This window comes from Oncorhynchus masou, chromosome 21, assembly GCF_036934945.1.
Source record: "Oncorhynchus masou masou isolate Uvic2021 chromosome 21, UVic_Omas_1.1, whole genome shotgun sequence".
NCBI lineage: Eukaryota > Metazoa > Chordata > Actinopteri > Salmoniformes > Salmonidae > Oncorhynchus > Oncorhynchus masou.
The window spans coordinates 23,456,258-23,479,174 of NC_088232.1; the positions used below are offsets into that span (position 1 = coordinate 23,456,258).

General features: G+C 43.5%; 2 protein-coding genes across 2 annotated transcripts in view; one reads left to right on the forward strand and one right to left on the reverse strand.

The window, feature by feature from the left end:
• Window positions 1-714: 714 nt before the first annotated feature.
• On the reverse strand, window positions 715-3,718 carry foxa1 (forkhead box A1). Its single transcript, XM_064926916.1, has 2 exons — window positions 3,541-3,718; window positions 715-2,611 (listed from the first exon to the last, which is right to left on the reverse strand). Exons 1-2 carry the CDS (start codon window positions 3,610-3,612, stop codon window positions 1,376-1,378), a joined length of 1,308 nt encoding a protein of 435 aa, XP_064782988.1. The 5' UTR covers window positions 3,613-3,718; the 3' UTR covers window positions 715-1,375.
• Window positions 3,719-6,072: 2,354 nt separating this feature from the next.
• Window positions 6,073-22,917, forward strand: part of ttc6 (tetratricopeptide repeat domain 6) — a 30,211-nt gene continuing 13,366 nt past the window's right edge. Inside the window, exons 1-21 of the mRNA XM_064926997.1 lie at window positions 6,073-7,029; window positions 7,505-7,684; window positions 7,855-7,985; window positions 9,580-9,664; window positions 10,576-10,680; window positions 11,086-11,195; window positions 11,544-11,867; window positions 12,053-12,587; window positions 12,841-12,970; window positions 13,453-13,628; window positions 13,868-14,004; window positions 14,841-15,010; window positions 15,329-15,449; window positions 15,744-15,894; window positions 15,988-16,070; window positions 16,912-16,988; window positions 17,197-17,354; window positions 17,946-18,080; window positions 18,473-18,622; window positions 18,884-19,024; window positions 20,284-20,397. Coding sequence (XP_064783069.1) covers window positions 6,073-7,029; window positions 7,505-7,684; window positions 7,855-7,985; window positions 9,580-9,664; window positions 10,576-10,680; window positions 11,086-11,195; window positions 11,544-11,867; window positions 12,053-12,587; window positions 12,841-12,970; window positions 13,453-13,628; window positions 13,868-14,004; window positions 14,841-15,010; window positions 15,329-15,449; window positions 15,744-15,894; window positions 15,988-16,070; window positions 16,912-16,988; window positions 17,197-17,354; window positions 17,946-18,080; window positions 18,473-18,622; window positions 18,884-19,024; window positions 20,284-20,397 — 4,170 coding nt within the window. The remainder of the gene's footprint in view (window positions 7,030-7,504; window positions 7,685-7,854; window positions 7,986-9,579; window positions 9,665-10,575; window positions 10,681-11,085; window positions 11,196-11,543; window positions 11,868-12,052; window positions 12,588-12,840; window positions 12,971-13,452; window positions 13,629-13,867; window positions 14,005-14,840; window positions 15,011-15,328; window positions 15,450-15,743; window positions 15,895-15,987; window positions 16,071-16,911; window positions 16,989-17,196; window positions 17,355-17,945; window positions 18,081-18,472; window positions 18,623-18,883; window positions 19,025-20,283; window positions 20,398-22,917) is intronic.

A 22,917-nucleotide genomic window follows, 5' to 3' on the forward strand; every position in this document is an offset into this window, starting at 1 on the left:
GTTATTTGCGCATCGGGGGGCAATTACATGATAATTAAACACATTTCACGGTTACTCAGCCAAAATGTGTGTCTACAAAATACCATGATCAAAGTCAAATCTGTTCAGGTTCACGAGCCGCATCATGTAGGGTTACGGTTCACAAAAAGATGCTTTGGTCTTTCCATGATATTGTTAAAAATCCATTTACAACACGCCGGAATCCTTTATGAGGTAAAGCTCTGCGGCTGTATTTCTGTTAGATTTGGCTTTAGCCTTGCTCATTGATCAAAAACTTGCGGTGCGTCAACCCAAGCGAGCATCAATACAGTTAGCATTTATGAACTTTACAGGGATATTACAATTATATTGAATACACTTTAGATGCGTCTATCAATGGTTCATAACCTAATTTCATATGGAGTTACATTCATGATACAATATTTTACGCAATAGCTTACAAGACTGAACAACAAAGCTGGCTATATGTCACTCTGACAGAATCCTTAGACCATATAATTAATACACTCTCTTTACAATGGTAATGAAAATGTTTTGTAAGGCTTCATTTTTAAACTCAAAACGTTACAATTCATATTGTTCCTGAATTATTTGGATATGCGTAAAAGTTGGAACAGTTGCGTAATTGAATAGTACTTTTTTACGCCTCATGCACAGAATGGCCTCTTCAAAATTAACATCAGAAATACCAACAATCAGTGAATAAATCGTATTTGTTTTATTTGAAAATGAACAAGAAATAAGTTAAGCACATGCAGAGACATCAAAACAAACAGAGAAAGATAAAACGCTGACATTAGGCTGCACATAAAAATCACAAATTTTCTGGTTTGAAAAGTACCACAAAAGACATACAGTTGTCATGTATAAAGAAATACACATTTTTTTTATTTATAATGCATTTCCACGTGGAATTTAAGATTGTTATACAAGATTGGTTTGTAAATATGTTTGTCAGATATTTAGCAAATGAACCAAAGCAATGCGTAAAATGACAACATTCATTTAAAAAGTAAGCGATCTGGAACAGACGGGTGTTTGTCGCTTCACCTGTCTCACGCGTTCCACGAGACCTTATTGACCTTCATTCATGCACATAGTAACACACATGGACATATTCATCGTGGGTACTACAAGTTCGGGGAATACAACGTTATTTTACAAGCTCAAAATTGTTTTAAATACACTAGCAATGATTTACGACTGGATATACAATCATTCAATGGTAACACTTTACAGTATAGGCCTATTGCATTTTACTCATACACATTCTTATACATTAAAGTAACAGTCCCTATGCACCAGGTGCATGCAAAAAAATATGATCGATGTTTTCTGTCATCCTTTTATCGAGCACTATAAAAATGAGAAGATACTAAGAAGTGTTGAGGACTGGTCTGGAATACACACCTTGATAGTATGACGCCTCTATTGCGGATGGGTCCATGGCTCTGCCTACCATGGACGCGCTGCCGAGGGGTAGACTGGAAGACATACTTGAGCCGTAGGAAGAGTATTGCAAAGCTTGCTCGTAGGCTTTCAAATCCAGTTTGTGCTGTTGCTCTGAGGATGACATTAAATTATTTATTGAAAACGGGTGGTTGAATGAGTAATGGGGATCCCCTTTTAGGTGCAGATGGGACTCGTGCGCCATCGAGTGCGGAGGTAAAGGGAGAGAGGACAGGGACGTGGCCGAGCTGGCCACGGGGTGGAGAGGTGGCCCGCTGCTCTTTAGTTCAGAGGCGCTGCCACTGCTCCTGTGGTCCATGCTGTGAGGGCTGGAGGACTGGTTGGAGAGGGAGTTGGAGTCCACATTCCCAGTCTTGCTGTTGTTGTTCTCGCTCGAAGGCGACCCAGAACCGGACTGGTCTTTCCTTCCGTCCCCTTTACTTGAAGATATCTTTCTATTTTCGCATTTAAAGCGCTTTTGTCTGCGTAGGTAACAACCGTTCTCGAACATATTTCCTGAATCTGGGTGCAGGGCCCAGTATGAGCCTTTGCCTGGCTTATCCGGTGACCTAGACACTTTGATGAAGCAATCATTAAAAGACAAGGAATGGCGAATAGAGTTCTGCCACCTCTGTTGGTTCTGTCTGTAGTATGGAAATAGGTCCATTATCCACTGATAGATTTCGCTAAGCGTGAGCATCTTGCTTGGTGCTTGCTGAATGGCCATGGTTATGAGGGATATGTATGAATACGGAGGCTTTGCGTGTGGGTAGCTTCTCCTGAACGACTTGTTGTCCCTTGCTCGGTTCAGGTTGGGCTGAGTATAGGACATTGGGCTCATAGTAGGGCTCATGCTCGCGTATGGATTCATAGCGTTCATGGAAGCCTGCTGAGCCGACATCGCGCCCATATTCGAGGGGCTAAGGGCAGTGCCCATTAACGGTACCCCTCCACCCATTCCGTTCATCGCACTGGACGCGCTCGGGGGCATCCCTGTCATTGTCCCGGGGCTTAGTCCGGCTCCCAGGCCGGGGTTGGCGTAAGACATATTGAAAGAACCTGAGGTCATATTTCCATTAGTAGACATACTCATGTAACTGTTCATATTGTTCATGGAACTCAGTCCTGCATTCATGCTGTTGTTCACCATGGGCGAATATACCTGGAATAACAGGAGAGAAATGTGATCACAACAATGCATTGGTCTTCCACACACTCAAAGTGCTTACGTTTTTTATTATTTGTTTTTATTCTGCCGAAATCGACTGTGTAATAATGTTAAGCCAATAATAATGAATACTTATTAATATTAGGCTGTTAGTAAACACAAAATATTTCAAAACTTAACGAATTTAATTAATTCGATTTGACTAAAAAACATGAGATTAATTTTGAGAGCTTTTAAACAGCAGCATCAAAACAGTGCAGCCTGGTCCATTTGCATGATGTATCTCAAACTCAAACAACATCGTTTCATTGTGTTAGGGTATAAAACGTGATTTTGTGCTGCTTTTGAAGCAATGCAATTATTTAGATGAACATTTTATGTAGGCCTATTATGCACAAACATAAGGTCAAGCAACGTGTATTAATCTTAATATTGGTATGGAACAAACGAATTAAGATTGATTGGAAACATTCCACTGACTGCAACTTTCTTTTCGAATAACAAGCATTGATAAACATATGCCATGATCTCGTTGCATGATGGCTGGTAAACATTCAGTGCCAAATCCCATTTTTACGCACATGTATAATGGTATTTTATTTATTGTTAAAGTGCCAGTATCTCAAGTCAGCATTCGGCCTGCTGTGACTGCAATGTGCACTGCTGCCACCCGGCGTGCTTGGCCGTCTCTCGTTCTTTAGGATACATCATCAGGTTGCATATAGTGAAGTCTATGCCCAAAAGAGCCCAATATTCTATAAACAACAACAACAACAACACCGTGCCATTTGAAAATTTTTAAGGACACTCAGTGCAGTTTGCTAGAAAACATGCATCGCAAAAACGAAGACGTGGAAATCAGTCAGCACCTAATTGTTATTCTAATACACAAATCGAATAAAACTGAAATACACATAGCCTACCTCTTGTGCCTCATTGTAATAGCTGCTCCAATCTGGCGTTTCGTGACCTTCCATTTTCACTGTACCCAACATTATGGTTGATATCCACAAATCGTAAACATGCAGTTCCTCAGACTGGAGTTTGTGAGAAATGTTTCATAGGAAAGGGTGCGTTATAACTGGTGGGATGTTGCAGGAGGGTTATAGAGTAAAGAAGTGAGGAGATAGGATGTTGAATGCAGTGTGACCTGTGAGTTTAGATCTTCCCCTAATACGTAGGCGGTACAACCCACCCACTTTTTCAGTGTTCATTTGCCTGGCTCCTTTTCCCTCGCTGAAGTCACCCCTCCGGTGCCCACAGTTATTCTGCGTCTTTACAGAGAAAAATAGCTCAGTCAAAAATAATGTTTTCCCCTCCCTAATAAGGTGTATAAACATTCCATCAGTCAGAAAGCAGGGTTTGAAAAACAGCCGAGCATGGCATTTGTTGTTGTACAATTACGCACTTGGAATTATATCCATAAATGAAGGTATTTCATATGCCACGGAGAAAGCCAGGCATAAACCAAATAGACAGGAAACTAGCATTTACAACCTAGAATTTGAGGTCTTTAAGATTAATCATGACGGGAATGTTAATGAACTAAAATGTAACAGAACAGTCTGTTTATGCCTATAATTTCAAATGATCCATTACCTACACAAGGGCGCGCGCGCCCTACAATGTCATGATAATATTTTCTCTGCCTCACAGAAAGTTGTCGATAGGTATCAAAATGTTAAATTCTGCGAGAATTGAGAAGGCGTTAGCATTGAGGATATTGGATATTCTTATAAAAAAAGATTCACTTATAAGCAATGAAGGTTTATTTCTTTATAATAATTTAATTTATGTGCAGACTATGCCCATATATAGGATTTAATTGTAGCCTACTTAAGCCTGTGTTTCAGGCTTAATGTTTAATGTTATGGCCTCTGGACAATGGAGAAGACAAGTGTCAACATCTTAATATGCGTGAAAAAAAGCTTCCCAATATTCCTCTGCTCTGTTAACTAGACAGTATCCCTACAAGCAGTTTCAGCCAGGTCCTTCGATTCTAAACCCGTTAATGAGGGAATAACAGCGATAATTATCCCTTTACATGGGATTATCTCAGGGTGATCTCTAACGCCATTAGGGAGAGAAAATCGATTTGTTAAGGCCGGATTAAAACCTCCCACAAAGCATGGGAAATTAGGTTTACTGCTGGATTTGAAATCTGACACAGTAGATATAGCCAACCTCACAAAGCCCTACAGATGAACATGGTTGTTTTACAGATATTTACGCTAATAGATTGCTTTATTCTATGACATGAGTCTTTATGATCACATGTTTATTATGGCACAGGAAAAAGGGGGGGAAAGGAAAATATAATCAGAAGATGAATTGTCCCAAAGAAATTAGAAGGGATGAATTACATTCCACATTTGAAAAGCGTACTAGACAATATTGGATTTCATGACAATAATATTTCCTGAAGGCCTACACATCCATAATGAAAACTACAGAGCCAATAGAAAAAGGCATAGGCCTATGCCGAATTGAAGCTATACTTCTTCTGTCGATTAGAAAAGCCTTTGAGCGTTGAACACGTTCGCAATTTGTAACCTTTTACTTAGTTCAGTTTCCAGTGCTCGTCCGGGTCTTCGGCAGTTTTAGTTCTGCACCCACGTGGTGTCTGTTTTGTCCAGCCGAGTTGTCTGGTTTGGTTGCTAGGAGATCCTCCCAGCCACCACGAAGAAATGGTGGATGTGAAAGCGTCACAAAAGTTTGTAAACATTTTACCTGCCAACGTGTTTATGAGATGATATTCAGACATTTAAAGTAACGTCAATTTCAGCAAACAGCGGTGTCTTGTCACTTCAATAGTTTTGGAAAAGGTAAGCGTTGGAATTGGCTAACGTTAGCTAATCTAAAGTTATTCTAGTAGCATTGGAGTGGTTCACTGCTGGCAACATTGTAGCTCGTTGACATCTTTTAAACTTCACTAGCAACAAAATACACACTGTGAAGCTGTTATACTGACAGTGCTGCTACTTTTTGTAACACAGTAACAAAAATCTTAGCGTCAACAGTTTGATCATCATCGGTTATTGAGTAGGCCGCGTAGTCCTACATAGAATAAGCATCACTCATGTCATATATCACGTTTTAGGCGACCATTTGTTTTTATTGCTGTGTGTTTTAATCATTTTAATGGATGTTTCATAATCACCCATTGAAAAAGAATACCTCTTACAACTCACCCACTTCCATCCTTAGTCCTTTACTTTTTTTGCATGTTTCACTTGCCAACATTTGGTCACGTTGATAGACATGGAGCAACTTGCTGAGAAATAAGGTTCTGAGCCACAGCGAGAAGCTAAAGCTGAAGAAGGAGTTAGGGGTGCTACGCAATGAATACCAGTGTGAATTCTTACAAATGAAGCAGCTGTTTTTCAACTCCCACACAACCACCAGCACACAGGATCAACCACCAGACTCTCCACACACTGGAGTCATCAGGACTGATGGAAGAGGCTATAGAGGGACCCTGTGGCACATCGGACACACCCCAAAATAGGACCTCACAGATGTCTGCAGGGTCAGTCAGCCTGTTGGAGTTCCATGCAGATTTGCTACAATCACCACCTGCCTCCTTACCACAAAGTGCTCTCCTACTAGACATCCCTAAAACAAAGTCTGGGGTGAGCAGGAGTCAAGGAACCACACGTATCAAAGGAATCAGTGAAGGGAGAAATTCAGTTCATTTGGTCCTGTCTTCTCCAGGCCAGAAACCTTTCCAGAAGCCGGCCATAGCTCAGCTAGCAGGGACTACCAAAGTGGTGTCCATGTCCATGAGGCCACAGCCTCCCTCTAAGCCCAGGTCAGAGAGGCCAGCAACAGGGACCAGGATGTTTATATACAAGAGCAAGAAGGAGTCAGAGCAGGTGTCAGAGAAGGAAGCGGCAGAGAGGCGCATCCGGAGATCCAACTTCTTCAGCAGATGTCTGGCTCTGAGCTCGGACAACACCGATGACAGCAGGAACAGTGAGGAGTCGGGCTCCGAGCCATCCCACGGGAAAGCCCCACAGAGGGTCAAGAAAAAGAAAAGGAGGAATCAGAAAGATAGGTCTACGCATGCACCAAGGACGCCCACTGACGACAGAAGCTCAAAGAGCCAGAGGAGTACCATGGCCCCTAACAGTATCCACAGTGTCAAGTCCACCACAGAGCTGCTGGAGGAGGCACGGGGCATTGTAGGGGCCGAGGTTGCAGAGAGCCAGGTGGACACGGACCCCCAGCAGAGACACCCAGAGGAGTCAGTGGCCACGACTATGGGGCTTGTCAGAGGCAGAGGGAGGACGGTGGATGAGATCATTGCCTCCTTACAGAGAGGGGACAGTGATATGCCATCTGCCTCGGACCAGATGATCAAGGAGCTGATGGAAAGAGTGCTGGGGGACAGCTACAATGCTGACAATGAGGTGACAACATGATAACAATAGGACAACAACATATAATATCCTGAATGGTCACAAACATTTTGACCTTTGTACTTTTGTTAGAGATTTTAAATAAGCCCGGTGGTAGTTAATTGATATTAGTTATTTAAACAGGTATTCAATGCTCATAGCAATTTACACTTGTATTGATTAATGACAATCTTTGTTTTTTTAATAACATTCAATCATTTTTAAAGGAAGAAAAAACAGTGGAATCAGAGGAGAGAGAAGAGAATATTAGCCATATACCAACAGAGGTAATGCAGAGACTCGAGTGTATTTAGATTTGATCACATTTCATTGAAAAAATAGGTTTTCAGAGCATTTGAGAACATTTTCAAGTGTAGAGGTTTCGGTTATTAAGGTTGTATAAAGTTGAAACTAAATTCAACCTTAATAAGGAATTCTGTTAGTAAGATAGTTAACATTAACAAACGTCTTATCCACATTTTTCCAGGATACTCCTCAGAGTTCCCCGGTTCCACAGAGGATGTTGTGGGTTAAGAGGGATTCTCCTACCCCTCCAAGACCTGCTGAGTCCCCTAAAGTCACATCAGGGGTCTACAAGATCGCTCAGTCACTGTCTGAACGAGAGACAGACGGCGATGACTCTATGGTCTCTGCTCTTCCACAGAAGGTAATACTTGGATTCATGTGGCTATCATTGTGTGAAGTTCAGTAGTTGTAACTGTACTATCAGTTTATCTTGTTCACGCCTAATTTATTTAAGTCTTTTCTTATTTTAGCTCCCACAATTAGAACACAAACATTTGTCTTTGTGTTTTTTTCCCCCTCCCTCCATCAAAGGTGACTTATGCAGATGTAATGACAGCTCGAGGAGATACCATAGCTCCTTCTCAGAGACCAGCGAGGGTGTCTTTACAAAACAAAACCATTCAAGGCCTCTCCCCTCTAGCAACATGGGCCCCCAAAGCACAGTAAGCGTCTTGTATTCCCTGTCACTCTGGTTGATCATGAGAGATGTGAGTTGTTGTATCGAACTGATTTTGAGTTGTGATCATTATTGGAGGTTAAACTACTACTTCTATTACAAACTTGGGTATTAAATGGATACCACATACAACACTGCACTGTCAAATAAATAGTGGTTTTCTCCTAAAACACGAAGACATGTTGCTTAAACCTGTATAATCACGGTCGTCACTGTGTTATCCCTGCTTGTTTTGAACGAAGTTGTTTTCCAACAACCTCTTCAACTCACTATCATTAGTAACCATCTCCGACCTTGACTTTAATGGATTGGGCGGGGGTGGCATTGGACGGAGATGAGCTCAGCTCCAGGGAGTCTCTCTGCAAATAAAGTGACTTTTAAGCTATCATCAAAACTCCCCACCTGATTCTCGGAGACCCATTGACACAGAGAGTAATTATGCTCCTAGCCTAACACTCTTTAGACTGCTCTCTCTCTGTCTGGAGCCTGGTGCAACCACACACTTCCTTATAACTGACTCCTTACTCACCTAAAGAGACCAGATTTACTGCCTCCTCCCGCTGCAAGTGCTGAGTTGGAGTTGTGCCACACCCTCCCACTCCTTCCACTCCCCTCCAACCCCATTGACGAAAAAATGGAACCAAAACAAGTGCCATTTAATTAGGGGTGTTTTTCAGAGCTTTGGTTCACTGAAAGGTTTCTGTTGGGTATGGATAAGAGGCTTTATAAGGGGGCCAGGCTGCCAGCCTGTCTGCTGATGGTACATGGATTAGATAAGGAGCAAGGCTGAAGGCAGTGCTCAGGTCAGCTCCACTCCACAGTTATGGAATGCTCATTTCATTGAAAACAAGGCGAATGACTCCAGGGTGACCTTACAGGTTTGCCGCTCCGCTAGCTGAGCTGAGGCATGCCTACCTAACCCAGAGTGCCAGAGAGATGATCAATCTCAGGAGTGGCAGGCCATAGTGAACATGTTAGGCTCCAATAAATTGTCCAGTGTCTGTCAGGACAGGAGGTGGGTGGTGGGTGACGAAGGGAGGCCGGGCCTTTCCATCCTAGCACAGAGATGCCACACACAGAGTCTCCAGTTCAAAGAGTGGTGAGAAGTTATGGCAGGGATGATCTGAGCAAATAAACCACCACCTCATCTGCTTACGCCACAGAGAATGGTTCATCTGTTAGGACAAGCCTCAAGACCACTGTATTGCTTGTAGACGTTTCAAATATGTGGATTGTTGTTGAATCGTAGACATTCTTCAATAGAACAAACCAGTGGGGTTTTGGTTCAAAGCAAAATGTCAGCTGACTTCTCTCTTTACCATACACGATAATACTGTATGTTGAGTTTTATATATACCCTGTGTTATTGCAGACTAGGTAAAGAAGTCAGAAATTATGTTACATTTAGATACAATTGAAAGTAAGTATTACCCTGGTCCTAGATCTGTTTGTGTTCTCACCAACTCTATTGCTATCATTGTCAAGCCAGTGACAAGGAGTTGGCATGATGGCACAAACGGACTGGCGAAGTAAGAGTATCACAACATTGTCGTCATTACTGTTCTAATTCTCTCCCACAGTGCAGATGGGTACAAGACCATTCACCACCTCTGTACAACCCCAGTCAGCCAGGCCCTGCCTCTGGAGCTGCAGGTGGCTTCCCGGGTCTGTCACACCTCCAGCCAACTCAGTGCACCACCACAGTTTCACCAACAGAGGGCAGCACTACAACACATCGCTGCCCAGCCTGACAGACACAGGTAAAACGCTTTTATTACATTTTTTTATTTAACCTTTATTTATCTATCTCTCCCAGGCTCTGCTTCATAAGTTGTTTTCTGACCAAAACCTAGACTTTATAGCAACATTTGGAATTGAAGTGCTGTGATACAGGGTTGCATTAAATGATTTAGTAAATATGATTTGGTCATCGTCTCCACTTTCTCTCTCACTACCTTCTGCACTCCACGTGACTAAACTTTGCATGTCAGGAGTATCATTACAACAACCTCATATCATGTAAACCTATTGAATCTCTTGGCAGGATATTAAATGAAGGTGTGCCCCGCGTGGAGGTGACTGAGTCTGATGGAAAGGACTGTGTGAGTCACCTGCCTTCCCAGACTTCAGACAGCCTGGCTGACTGGCAGAGGATCGCTGAGTTTTACGTAGAGAAGCCCAGGATGATGCTTCATGGACAGGCGGTGAGGAGGATCAGCACTATGTTTATACAACTTTTCCCCCCAAACATTTTGTCTAGAAAGTGTTTCACCATCCAACAAGATGATCCACTAGGTGGCACCAAACATATTTGTAACTCAATAGAAACAGGAGTTTTTTAAAGGGACTGCTTATAACATGATACTAACACTGTAGCTATCTGGGATTGTTTAAGAATGTCAAATGTTTCAGTTCCAATGTTCTAGTTCCAGTTCTGCATTATCTTTTTAATGTCACGTGTGACTTTGTTTTATTCAAGGGGCCTTTTCATTCGTCTAGATGAGTCACCTGTCTTGAAGTGTCTATCCTCCCAGTTCTCTGTGTGTCTCATACAGTATCTCTCTCCTTCCTCCCAGACCTCTCTGTGTTCCAACGAGCTGAAGATGTTCTGGCACCCAGCGCCTCCTAAGTTCAGCTGCTCTCCTGCATTCGTCAAACACAAACTCTTTCCCAAGTACCAGGTAGTACTGAGCCTCTTATGTTTACAGACGGACTTGTAGGCTACTTCCCTCCCAGACAGTCAGTCCACATGGGCTGTTAACGGAGGACTTAACTCTACTCTATTTGTTCCTGGCTGTGTTTTAGTTGAGACGTGATGGGGGAACATTGGAGATGCTCTTTGATCATTACATTACAAGATGCCTTACTACTCTGAAAGATATATAACATTAACAAGGCCACATTGATCATGCCTTTCTAACCCAAGATGTCCTGGTGAAATATAATATCTTTGAATGTCAAATATCTTTGATATATCTGAATAATAGCTTTGATATATCAGAATATCAAATTGCAAGTGAACCGGTTAACCAAACCTCGCCAATGTGATCTCACCCTGCTGTGTTTCTATGGTGTTTGTTACTAAGGCAACGCGGAACGATCTCTCCAGAGAGGAGCTCTATGGTGATCTACAGGACCTGGTGGAATCAGCCTGTGACCTGACAGAGATGGAGCCAACCACCTCAGTGGTCAGTGTGTGCTTTAGTTACCCCCCCCCCCCCCTTCTAGCATGCCCTTACGAACGTGTTGGATCTTCCTACAGGAAAATGTGCTGTCCAGAAAGTTCAAGTCTATGATGGACCTCAGAGTAACTGAGCAGTCACCTCAACCCTCCATTGACGAAGAACAGGTGAGTGTATATGAAAAATGTCATGTCATTCAATAACAAGATAAACCACTATCTCACCACCTAAGCAGAGGTTCTGACCATGGTCTAACTATTCACCATCTTGACCCAGTTGAAGAGGCCCTTCTCTGCCCCACACCTCAACCCTGAGCCAGAGGCCTTCCTCAAGGTATCATGTGACTTTGCCACCGTCACCAGAGAGCTGGAGGTGGTTCGGCAGCAGCTGTCCTCCACTGTGCTGGCTGAGGAGACCCATCCACCGGTTACTACCACTGTCCAGCAGGAGGCCGACCACCAAGCCCCCGCAGCAGGCCCCAACACAGAGGAGCTTACCCCAGCCCTCAGCCAGAGTCAACTCCAGTACAGGAGGGACCGAGGCAGGGTGATGATGGCGGAACCCGTCAGGGGAGGCAGCATATCCCACTCGAAGAGGAAGGTCGCCAAGGGTGGGAAGAAGCTGTGCCCTGCCAAGCTGGCCTACATCCACCAAAAACTGCAGGAGCCACCACGTACTCTCATCAGGTAGGCAGGCTTACAGTACTGAGATTCATTTGGCTTACAAAGCAGTTATAGAACTTCCAGACGAATGTGCTTTCATTTGGATATACAGTAGTCCCATGTTATTGCTGTATTTACAGAATGTATACATTTCCTCTTTACATCTAATCACCCTGTCTATCTGTGTTATCTGCCTCCTGTGTTCCCAGGAGTGAGTCTGTGTGCCAGCTACTACCCATCAAACCCACCACATGCCTTTCAGAGGAGCCTCCCCTCCCTCTCCCCTTGTCTCGCTACCCGAGCCTACCCCTGGTGCTGGACTTTGAGAGCTTTGCCGCTGACCAGGGTGGCATCCCCGACGTGCTCCCTCCCCGGGAGTGGGTGAGGGATATCTGGGATGCCTGGTTTGACCAGCTCTTCCCCCCACTGGAGGAGAGCAGCAGCACCTCCAAGAAAGAGTCAGACTCCTCTAAGAGGGCCCCCAGCAGCAGCCTCCAGAGCGGGGCCCTGAAGAAGCCTGGGGAGAAGGTCCTGATGCTGGATGAGATACAGCCTCTGGACTGGGTGGACCTGTCTCTGACCCTGGACCAGGGACTGACCACAGGCGACCTGGAGGGAGAGGTGGCCAAGCTGACCCAGGCTATTGCCCAGCAGGACAGACCCAGCGCCTTTGACCTGTGTCGCAGGGGGGCGCTGCAGAAGAAACTGGGCCGGCTTAACCAGGCTCTGGAGGATCTCAATGCCGTAAGTTTAGTTCACATTTTCAGTAGGCTAGCAGAGGTTTGGTTCTGAAATAGGACAGCCATGGAGGAGTGTGTTAGGTCAGAATACTGTAATTGCAGTTGGAGGCTAGTCAAAGTAACTTGATTTTGACATTTATTTTTAAGTATATAAGCTAGCTAATAGCTTTGACCTGATTTCCCCACTAGCTTCATTTTCCTCCTCTAGGCCTAGCTTCTGATGATAAATGGTTCATGTGTTGTTGTTTCCACACTAGGCCATTTCCCTAGAGCCCTACCTGCTGGATGCTTACTGGCACAGGCACAGCATTTATCTGCTCAGAAACAACCAGAATAGTGCTTTGGATGACCTGAACTTTATCATTAAGCACACCAAGAAACATGCAGGTAAGCCCACCACAGCCCAAAGCCCTGTGTGTTTTATTAGTTGCTGTAGATAAAAGTGATTTGCGGTACATACAGCGTGATGATGCACTGACTGACTCTGCCAAGGTGAAAGTGATTGCACTTCTGCTGAATCTCTCACTTGAATTAATTTAAATTCCTCATTTTATGAGCCTTTTAGTTGTTTCGCTCTGGCACGTTCCATCTGTATTTTGAAGTTAGTGAGTGCTCCATTGATTTAAATGTTAGTTCCTTTTTGCCAATAGGAACACATTTGTGTTGACTATAGTTATTGTACATTCTGTGGCATTACACTGCTGGTCAATTTATTAAGGCAATTCTGGTGATGTACCCACGGTTAAGGATGCAACTGGACTCATATGTGATTTGATTATGGTTCACGGCTGTACAGCTATAGCTCTCCCTCTTTTCTAAACTACTGTACAGTACAATACATTACCAACCTTTTTATATGTGTTTACCAGATGCCTTCAAGTCCAAAGCAGAAATCTACAGAGTGAGAGGAGAGACCACCCTGGCTATTATAAACTACACTCAGGCCATCAAATGCAGACCTGAAGACGATGACAACTATTTCAAGAGGGCGGAGATGTACGAGAAGAGGAATGAGATTCTACTGGCCATGGAGGACTATGCCAAAGTAAGTCACGTTGCCACTGACATCACTGGGTCTCAAAGCACTCTGAGGATGTAGTCTGGGTTTAATACAGCCATCGAAGGTAGAAAACCAACCGCGTGATATTGTGTATTGATTGAGAAGAGATTCCACTTCACTCCAGCGCTGACCTCTGGATTATTTTGCCAGCATAAGCCACAGAACAAGGGCTTAACAGGAGACTGCTGTGACTGGTGTGTATGTCTGTAATCTTTGTCTTCCAGACGTTCACCATTAACCCAGGGAGAACGGATGCTCTGTTGACCCACGGCCTGCAGTACTTCCACAGCTGTAACTGGATGGTGGCTCTGTCTGACTTTACTCTGCTGCTCCAGCGCGATCCCAGCCATGCCATCGCCAGGTAATCAATGGGTGTGTCCCAAATGACACCCTATTCCCTATATAATGCACAACTATTGACCAGGGCCCATAGGTAGTAGTGCACTATATAGGACAGGAATGAGCAACTTTGATGGGGGTGTGGCCCACCAAAAAACAGAACTCACATCCATACGCCCCTCCACACGTAGAGAAAATGTTGTTTTAAAGCAAGTTTGCTGCAATTCTACACATTTTGCCATGGGGCAGAGAGAAGATTTAGCAATTTTATAACTAACTCCATGTAATTCTCCTCATCTTGCCATGGAGCGAAGAGAAACATTTGCAGTTTTACAGCTAATTTCCTGAAATTCTACACATTTTTGCCATAGGAGGCAAACATTTGCAGTTTTTAATATGATAACTGATGATCAATGGGCCCTATCCCGGTTGGTAGTTTGACCATGATTACTACAAGTTTAGATAGCTGGCCGCTAGACTAACTAAACCAATCTAAAAATGTTTTGCTGACATGGGCTAATTGAGTGACTGCTGATGCACAACCAAATTTCAAAATTGCAGCTTGTGTATTCTATTATTCAAATGATTGTATTTTTCTGGTGTGAAATTAGTCTGCGGGCCTACGAAAGGGGGGCTGCGAGTTGACCATCCCTGATATAGGGAATAGAGTGTCCCTCTGGACACAGATAATGCCAGCGTTAAGATTGGGTTTAGCTCACAATCACGCACAGGTTCTGTCTCTCTCCCTCTCTCTCAAAACACACACACGCGCACTGAAATGTCGATTGACAGTCAGTTGTGTTACCCTCCATAATGTCAGTGGTGTTACCCTCTCGTTACAATCTGGACGTACCACAGGACGTACAGGGGCAGGATCTATGCTAAGGTGGGTCAGTACCAGGAAGCCATCGAGGACTTCTCCCTAGCAGTTCACCTGGACCCCAATGACTGGCTGGCCTTCTACCACCGGGGCTGTCTGCTCAGGAAGAGGATGCCTGATATTTCCCTCCAAGACCTCAGCACCTCAGGTATTACACAATAGATAAATATATACTTTATTGTACGGATGTCCTCAGAGAGGAAAATAATTTCCACAGTCCATTAGTTACAAACAACATCATCAACAAAACCTCACCTAACCCCTATTTCATGCTATTGATATCTTCAATCCAATGTGTTGGGAGTCGAAGAGTGGTAGCTTTCAGTTTACATTAACCCCCAATCAGAGTGTTTTTAGGCTATTAATATCTTTCATTGTGTGCTGGATTGAGGAGGTGTTGTGTTATACAGTCCTGTGAGTACCACAGAGATACAACTTATTGTTATATTTGTTTCTGTGCCACCAGTACTCATTAATGATAGCCAAGAGAACCTGCGTGCCTTCCTGCACAGGGGCCTGCTCTATACGGAGCGACGGCAGTGGCAACAAGCCGTGTTCGACTTTGAAGCTGTGATCAAACTTGACAGGTAATACCACTGGGCCTCTCGCTTTGGCAGAGTGGATCCTTTCTTCTGAAAAGAGCAACAGGGCTTTGAGTGAGAAAGAGGAGCGGGAGATATAGAGGGGAAGAGAAGGAGAGAAGGAAAGAGGGAGGACATTTCGAAGCTAAATACTCAACAAGACCGTTGAGATGTATGAACATTTTGAATGATAAGAACTAGAATCTTTCTTCAAGTCTAATAATTGTTGTGAGATTAGAGAGAAGTTGTATTTCCTTTAATGTTTTTCCCCACTTTGTGATGATTTCTTGTTCCTGTTAGGTCTGTAGCACTGGCCCATGTGAACCTGGGCTTGATCTTCATGTTGAATATGGGCCAGAACTATGAAGCCATCCGAATGTTCAGCAACGCTTTGAGGGTGGACCCCACCTACATCAGAGGATACATCTGCCGTGCCCAAGCCTATCGCAATGTAAGCATTTAAAATGTCATGATGCAGTCACCAAGATGTTCAGGTTGTCACTTTCTGATGTATAAATCATGAACCTTATTATTCACCAAAAAGGTCAATGATCTGAAGAGAGCGCTGAAAGATCTGACACGAGCCACACATATGAAACCAGACGCTCAACAATTGTATATCATGAGGTAAAGGTTCTTACAGAGCTTTTCTGTCACAAACAAGCTATTGTCTTAGATTTAGAGTGGGCCTTTCCCTGTATAAATGTTCTATATCAGAGGAAGGATATCAGGCTTGAGTTTTAAGTCTGTAAAAGGGGACCTAAACTATTATTTAAGAATACAAAAGTAGTACAGGGTTCTCCCCAAAGATTATAAGAGGGGTGCTGTGCCACCTTGTGGTCTGGCTGCACCACTATGTAGCTAGATTATTTTTTAAATCCTTTATTTGTTGTCAATAAAGGCTTAGATTGCAGGAAATGGTAGTTACAAAAACACAAACATCTCTTGATCCCCCTCCGGACCTCCCCCCGCCTTACTCATCAGTACCATGGACTCTACAAGATGTCGAAAGCGTTCCACAGGGATGCTGGCCCATGTTGACTCCAGTGCTTCCCACAGTTGTGTCCAGTTGGCTGGATGTCCTTTGGGTGGTGGACCATTCTTGATACACACAGTAAACTGTTGAGCGTGTAAAACCCAGCAGCGTTGCAGTTTTTGACACAAACCGGTGTGCCCTGTCATCTACTACCATATCCCATTCAAAGGCACTTCAATCTTTTGTCTTGCCCATTCACCCTCTGAATGGCACACATACACAATCCATGTCTCAATAATTGTCTCAAGGCTTAAAAATCTTTATTTAACCTGTCCCCTCCCCTTCATCGACACTGACTGAAGTGGATTTAGCAAGTGGCATCAATAAGGGCTCATAGACTGACAAGGTGAAACCAGGTGAAAGCTATGTCATGGAACATTTTGTATACTCAGTGTATATTGACATATCCACAATGCTCTCTCTGTGTTTCAGGGGACAGTATTTGTGTGACATGGAACAGTTTGACCTGGCCACGTTCTGTATCCAGTACGCTGCAGAGATGAACAAAGGTACAGCGATTCTAATCAGGATCCACGAAGCATAATATGAGTTCCCTGACCCTGACTGACAAGCCCTTGTTATCTCACAGACTGACACTATATGGCAGGAACTTAGTGATTACGGAGTAAGAATCATGGCTTCACAATGAGTAATGCTGTTGGCAAGAGCACAAACAAATCTGGGACCAGGCTAATAGTGACCCTTACCCACCACCAGCACTAGGGTCATCTCCCATCCAGCAGGCTGCTGTCCAGTCTTTCCTGGGGAATGATGCCAAAGCCATTGCCTGTCTGGAGGCAGCCTCCAACAACCGACCTTCACCTCCCATCCTCATTCTCCTGGGCAAGACACAGATGAAGGCACGCAAGTTCATGGTGGGTTGTTACGTTCTGGGTTACCATGCCTTGTCATGTATATGCTAAAGCTGAATGATCAATGTTGCCCTGTTTCCTCCAGTGATTTGCTTGTTTGTCTTCCTCATTCCAATGATTAGGCCTGTAGCTTGATGTACTACAGTACCCATAATGCTCTGTGTAACAGCCGGGTTGTGTCCTAGTAAAGATGTTCTGAAGCTAACATAATGGCGTTGGGCAGCTTACCAATACAACTGGCCTACTTAGCAATAACCATGGCCTAACATGCCCTGTCATCAGGGGAGAGTGAGTGTCTTGGGGGAGTTGGTGACGTGTGTGTATCACAGGTGGCCAGTGACACCTTATTTGGGGAAGACATGCTCATAGTAATGGCTGGAACGGAATTAATGGAATCAAATACTCGGTATCCATGTGTTTGATACCATTCCATTTACTCCATTCCAGCCATTATTTTGAGCCATTCTCCCCTCAGCAGCCTTCTGTGGTGTGTGTGTGTGTGTGTGTGTGTGTGTGTGTGTGTGTGTGTGTGTGTGTGTGTGTGTGTGTGTGTGTGTGTGTGTGTGTGTGTGTGTGTGTATGACTGTGCTGTAGGAGGCAGTAGAGAGCTTCAGGAAAGCCCTGACTCTGCTGAGCCCCAACGAAACCAACCTGTACAACGTCTCTGAAGCTGCAGAGGTCTTCTATCTGACTGGACTCTGCTACATGGCACTGGCTCTCCTGTTGCAGGTACAGTAACTAAGCGTTGTCTGTTCAGATATCCATGTTATTTGTCTGCATGGCCCCCCAACACTAGCCTGGTCCCAGATCTATTTGTGCTCTTGCCAACAGTGCTTGGCAGGACAGCACAAACAGACTGGCTACTCCAACACAACGTTTTTGAATCCACTATGTCTTCTAACCGTCAAATCTCAAGCTGTTTCTCTTTTGCAAGGCTTTTTTCTCTCTCTCTTTTTTCATGCAGTGAAACACCTGTTGTTCAGTTCATGTTATATAACACATTAACTAGGTACATGCTGTTATTGTGAAATAGTCTATGGTACAGTACATACTGGCATGGCAACGGCCTCCTTCACCAAACTAACACCCCCATTTGAAGATACTGTCATGTTTTCTGACAGGCTTTTGATGCGTTCAGCAACGCAGTGAAGATGAACCCTGACTATGCAGATGCGTACCACCAGCGTGGGCTCTGTCGTATGCGCCTGCAGCAGTCCAAGAGTGTTCAGGACTTCAACAGAGCCCTCTTCATCAACCCCAACCTGTTCCAGGTAGAGGCTCTGTAACCACTGGTTCTCTGGAACTCACTGTCCACCCATGTACAGTATAAGGCTGAATCCTAAATTGCACCTTATTACCTACATAGTGCGCTACTTTTGACCAGGGCCCATAGGGAATAGGGTGCCATTTGGGATGCAGGCTAAATGTACTGTAGAATATCTGTATCTGAAACCACATTATACAGAGGCAGTGCAATGGAACACATTGTGTGGAATTGTTGTGAATGGAGTACATTGTGTCTAAATTTCAAGGTGTATCTGAGCCGTGCAGCCTTCTATGGCGCTAAAGGGCGCTATTCAAAGGCCATCCTGAACTGCAACGAAGCTATTAAGATCCAGCCCAAGAGTGTCAGAGTCTACCTGTATAGAGGAGCACTCAAATTCTACCTGAAGGTGAGATAAATGGGATGCCTTCCTTTGTAGTCTATTGTTGCATCTTAGATGCTATGTTTTTTACAGATGACTCCGAGAACAACGGAATATGTTTATTATCAGGTATGAAGGTAAGACCCAGATGCAGACCACGTCGAATATAAACAATAGTTTAATTGACAAACAAGACGAACTGGCAACAGACCAACAGAGAACACAGGTATAAATACACAGGGGATAAAGGGGAAGATGGGTGACACATGGAGGGGGGTGGAGACAATCACAAAGACAGGTGAAACAGATCAGGGTGTGACGTTTATTTCACATTCACACAGGCAGCACAGCTAGCCATCACTCTTTGCTTCTTCCGCCTTGCCTCTCATTAGCCAATCACATTCTTTAGAGGGCAGTAACCCAATTACTATTTGTTCATTCAAGTGATCACCCCTCTTTGGAATGAATTTGATTGGTTATTCTGAATGATAACGTTTCCAATACACCCCCTCTATGAATGTAATGTTGTCTATGATTGCAATGCAGAGTAGGATGATTCACCTCAGCACTTGAAAGTGGCTGAGAGATTGTATCTCTTCTATGTTTTTTTTACTCACCATTTACTGTTGTGAAAGAGTGGTCATAGAGTCCAATGAGGGCAGATAGGGTCCTGTAATGAAAGCTCTTATTGTTCATGGCTAGATTAAGAATAGTGAGTTATCAATATTGCCATTGACAGTCATTTTATTATTTTTATTTTGTGAGGTATAAATAAACATTTTTATCAGATTTTTTACATTAATTTCGAGGGTGGTTATTAACTTTGATAGGAGCGTTGTCTTCTTTCATCCGGTTATTGAAGCAGGATATAAAGAGTTGTGTGGGGAGAGAAGGTTGATAATATAATAATATCATTTTGGGATTTAGCAGACACTTTTATCCGAAGCGACTTACAGTCAAGCGTGCATACATTTACATATGGGAGGTCCTGGCATTGTGCCATGCTCTACCATCTGAGATAATGTGTCATATTGGCCTCAGTGAGAAACCTCAACCAACTGTATTGTCCCAAGGCTCTGTGATAAACATTTTCTTTTCTTATTATATGTTTGGCCTTTCAGTCTTTCCACCACACTTTTTTGTTGTTGAACTCTTGTCAGTTCAGTTGACACCTACTTCTCTCTATGCCTCTGGCGCTCAGCCATAGAGAGTGAGCAGAGCTGCATGACTGTGTGCAATGTTCAGTAGTGTTCTTTGTGTTTAAATTTAGAATGCTTTTGTTTCAGGTGTACAAAGGGGCCGTGGAGGACCTGACCATGGCCCTGAGGATAGACAAAACCTGCTCATTTGCACACTACAACCGTGGAGTGTGTTATCAGCAACTCAAGGAATATGAATTGGTCAGGTTTGGGTTTTCTCTTTTTTTCTTTTCACGTTTGTTGTATCTAAAGCGCCCTTATGGGAAGACCACATGATTTCACATGTGGAAAATCACATGATTTCCACATGTGACATTTCCACATGTTTTGTACATGTGAAATCATGTGAAACCATGTGTTTTTGGAACAATTCACATGTGATGATGTGGATTTTCACTTGTGAAACCGTGTTTATGGAGCACTTCACATGTGACATAGTGTTTTGCTATATATTTTCTGTCAATCGTGATGCACTTTGTTAGGCTACTTTTTGGCCTGCAAATAAACTTAGCATGCCTCAGTTGCAATTGCATTTAAAGTTATAGGATACTTTAGATGCGCGTATTATACTGAACAAAAACATAAATGCAACATGCAACAATTTCTAAGATTTTACTGAGATACAGAAGAAATTCATTAGGCCCGAATCTATGGATTTCATGACAGGAAATACAGATATGCATCTGTTGATTACAGATAACTTAAAAAAAATAAAAAAATAAAAGTAGGGCCATGGATCAGAAAACCAGTAAGTATCTGAAGTAACAACCATTTGCCTCATGCAGCGCAACACATCTGCTTTGCATAGAATTGATCAGGCTGTTTATTGTGGCCTGTGGAATGGTGTCCCCACTCATCTTCAATATCTGTGTGAAAATGCTGGATATTGGCAGAAACTGGAACACGCAGTCGTACAGAGCATCCCAAACATGCTCAATGGGTGACATATATATAATATATATAATAATATATCCCATTTAGCAGACGCTTTTGTCCAAAGCGACTTACAAGTCGGCTGGGGCCACTACTTTTACATATGGGTGGCCCCAGTGGGAAACGAACCCACGACGCTTGGCGTTGCAAGCGCCATGCTCTACCGACTGAGCCACACAGGACTAGTGAGTATGGTGCCTGGTGAGTATGCAGGCCATGGAAGAACTGAGACATTTTCAGCTTCCAGGAATTGTATATAGATCCTTGCAACAAGGGCTGTGCATTATCATGCTGAAACGTGAGGTGATGGCGTCGGATGAATGGCACAACAGTGGGCCTCAGGATCTGGTCAAGATATCTCTGCGGAATTAAAATTTCCATTAATAAATGCAATTGTGTTCGTTGTCCGTAGCTTATGCCTGCACCATACCATAACCCCACCATCACCATGGGGTTTTCTGTTCACAACGTTGACATCAGGAAATCGCTCGGCCACATGAGGCCAGTTGGACGTACTGCCAAATTCTCTAAAACAAGGATGGAGGAGGCTTATGGTAGATAAATGAACATTCTGGCAACAGCTCTGGTGGATATTCCTGCAGTTGGCATGCCAATTGTATGCTCCCTCAAAACTTGAGACATTTGTGGCATTGTGTGCCAAGCTTGTAGTGTCATACCCAAGAATAGTCAAGGCTGTAATCGCTGCCAAAGGTGCTTCAACAAAGTACTGAGTAAAGGGTCTAAATACTTATGTAAATGTGATATTTCAAGTTAATTTTTTTATACATTTGCAAAAAAATTCTAAAAACCTGTTTTTGATTTGTCATTACGGGGTATTGTGTGTGTATATTAAGGAAGGGAAATGTTTTTTAAATCTATTTTAGGAAAAGGCTTTAACGTAACAAAATGTGGGAAAAGTCATGGGGTCTGAATTCTTTCCGAATGCACTGTACAGTCGTGGCCAAAAGTTTTGAGAATGACACAAATATTAATTTCCATAAAGTTTGCTGCTTCAGTGTCTTTAGATATTTTTGTCAGATGTTACAATGGAATACTGAAGTATAATTACAAGCATTTCATAAGTGTCAAAGGCTTTTATTAACAATTACAGGAAGTTGATGCAAAGAGTCAATATTTGCAGTGTTGACCCTTCTTTTTCAAGACCTCTGCAATCTGCTCTGGCATGCTATCAATTAACTTCTGGGCCACATCCTGACTGATGGCAGCCCATTCTTGCATAATCAATGCTTGGAGTTTGTCAGAATTTATCCACCCGCCTCTTGAGGATTGACTACAAGTTCTCAATTGGATTAAGGTCTGGGGAGTTTCCTGGCCATGGACCCAAAATATTGATGTTTTGTTCCCCGAGTCACTTAGTTATCACTTTTGCCTTATGGCAAGGTGCTCCATCATGCTGGAATAGGCATTGTTCGTCACCAAACTGTTCCTGGATGGTTGGTAGAAGGAGGATGTGTTGGTACCATTCTGTGTTCTTAGGCAAAATTGTGAGTGAGAGCCCACTCCCTTGGCTCAGAAGCAACCCCACACATGAATGGTCTCAGGATGCATTACTGTTTTTTTAGTGTTTTTTTACCCCCTTTTTCTTTCCAATTGTTAGTAGTTACTGTCTTGCCTCATCACTGCAACTCCTGTACGGACTCGGGAGAGGTGAAGGTCGAGAGCCATGCATCCTCCGAAACACAACCCAACCAAGCCGCACTGCTTCTTGACACAACACACATCCATGTCTTAGACCACTGCACCACCCGGGAGTTCAGGAAGCTTTAC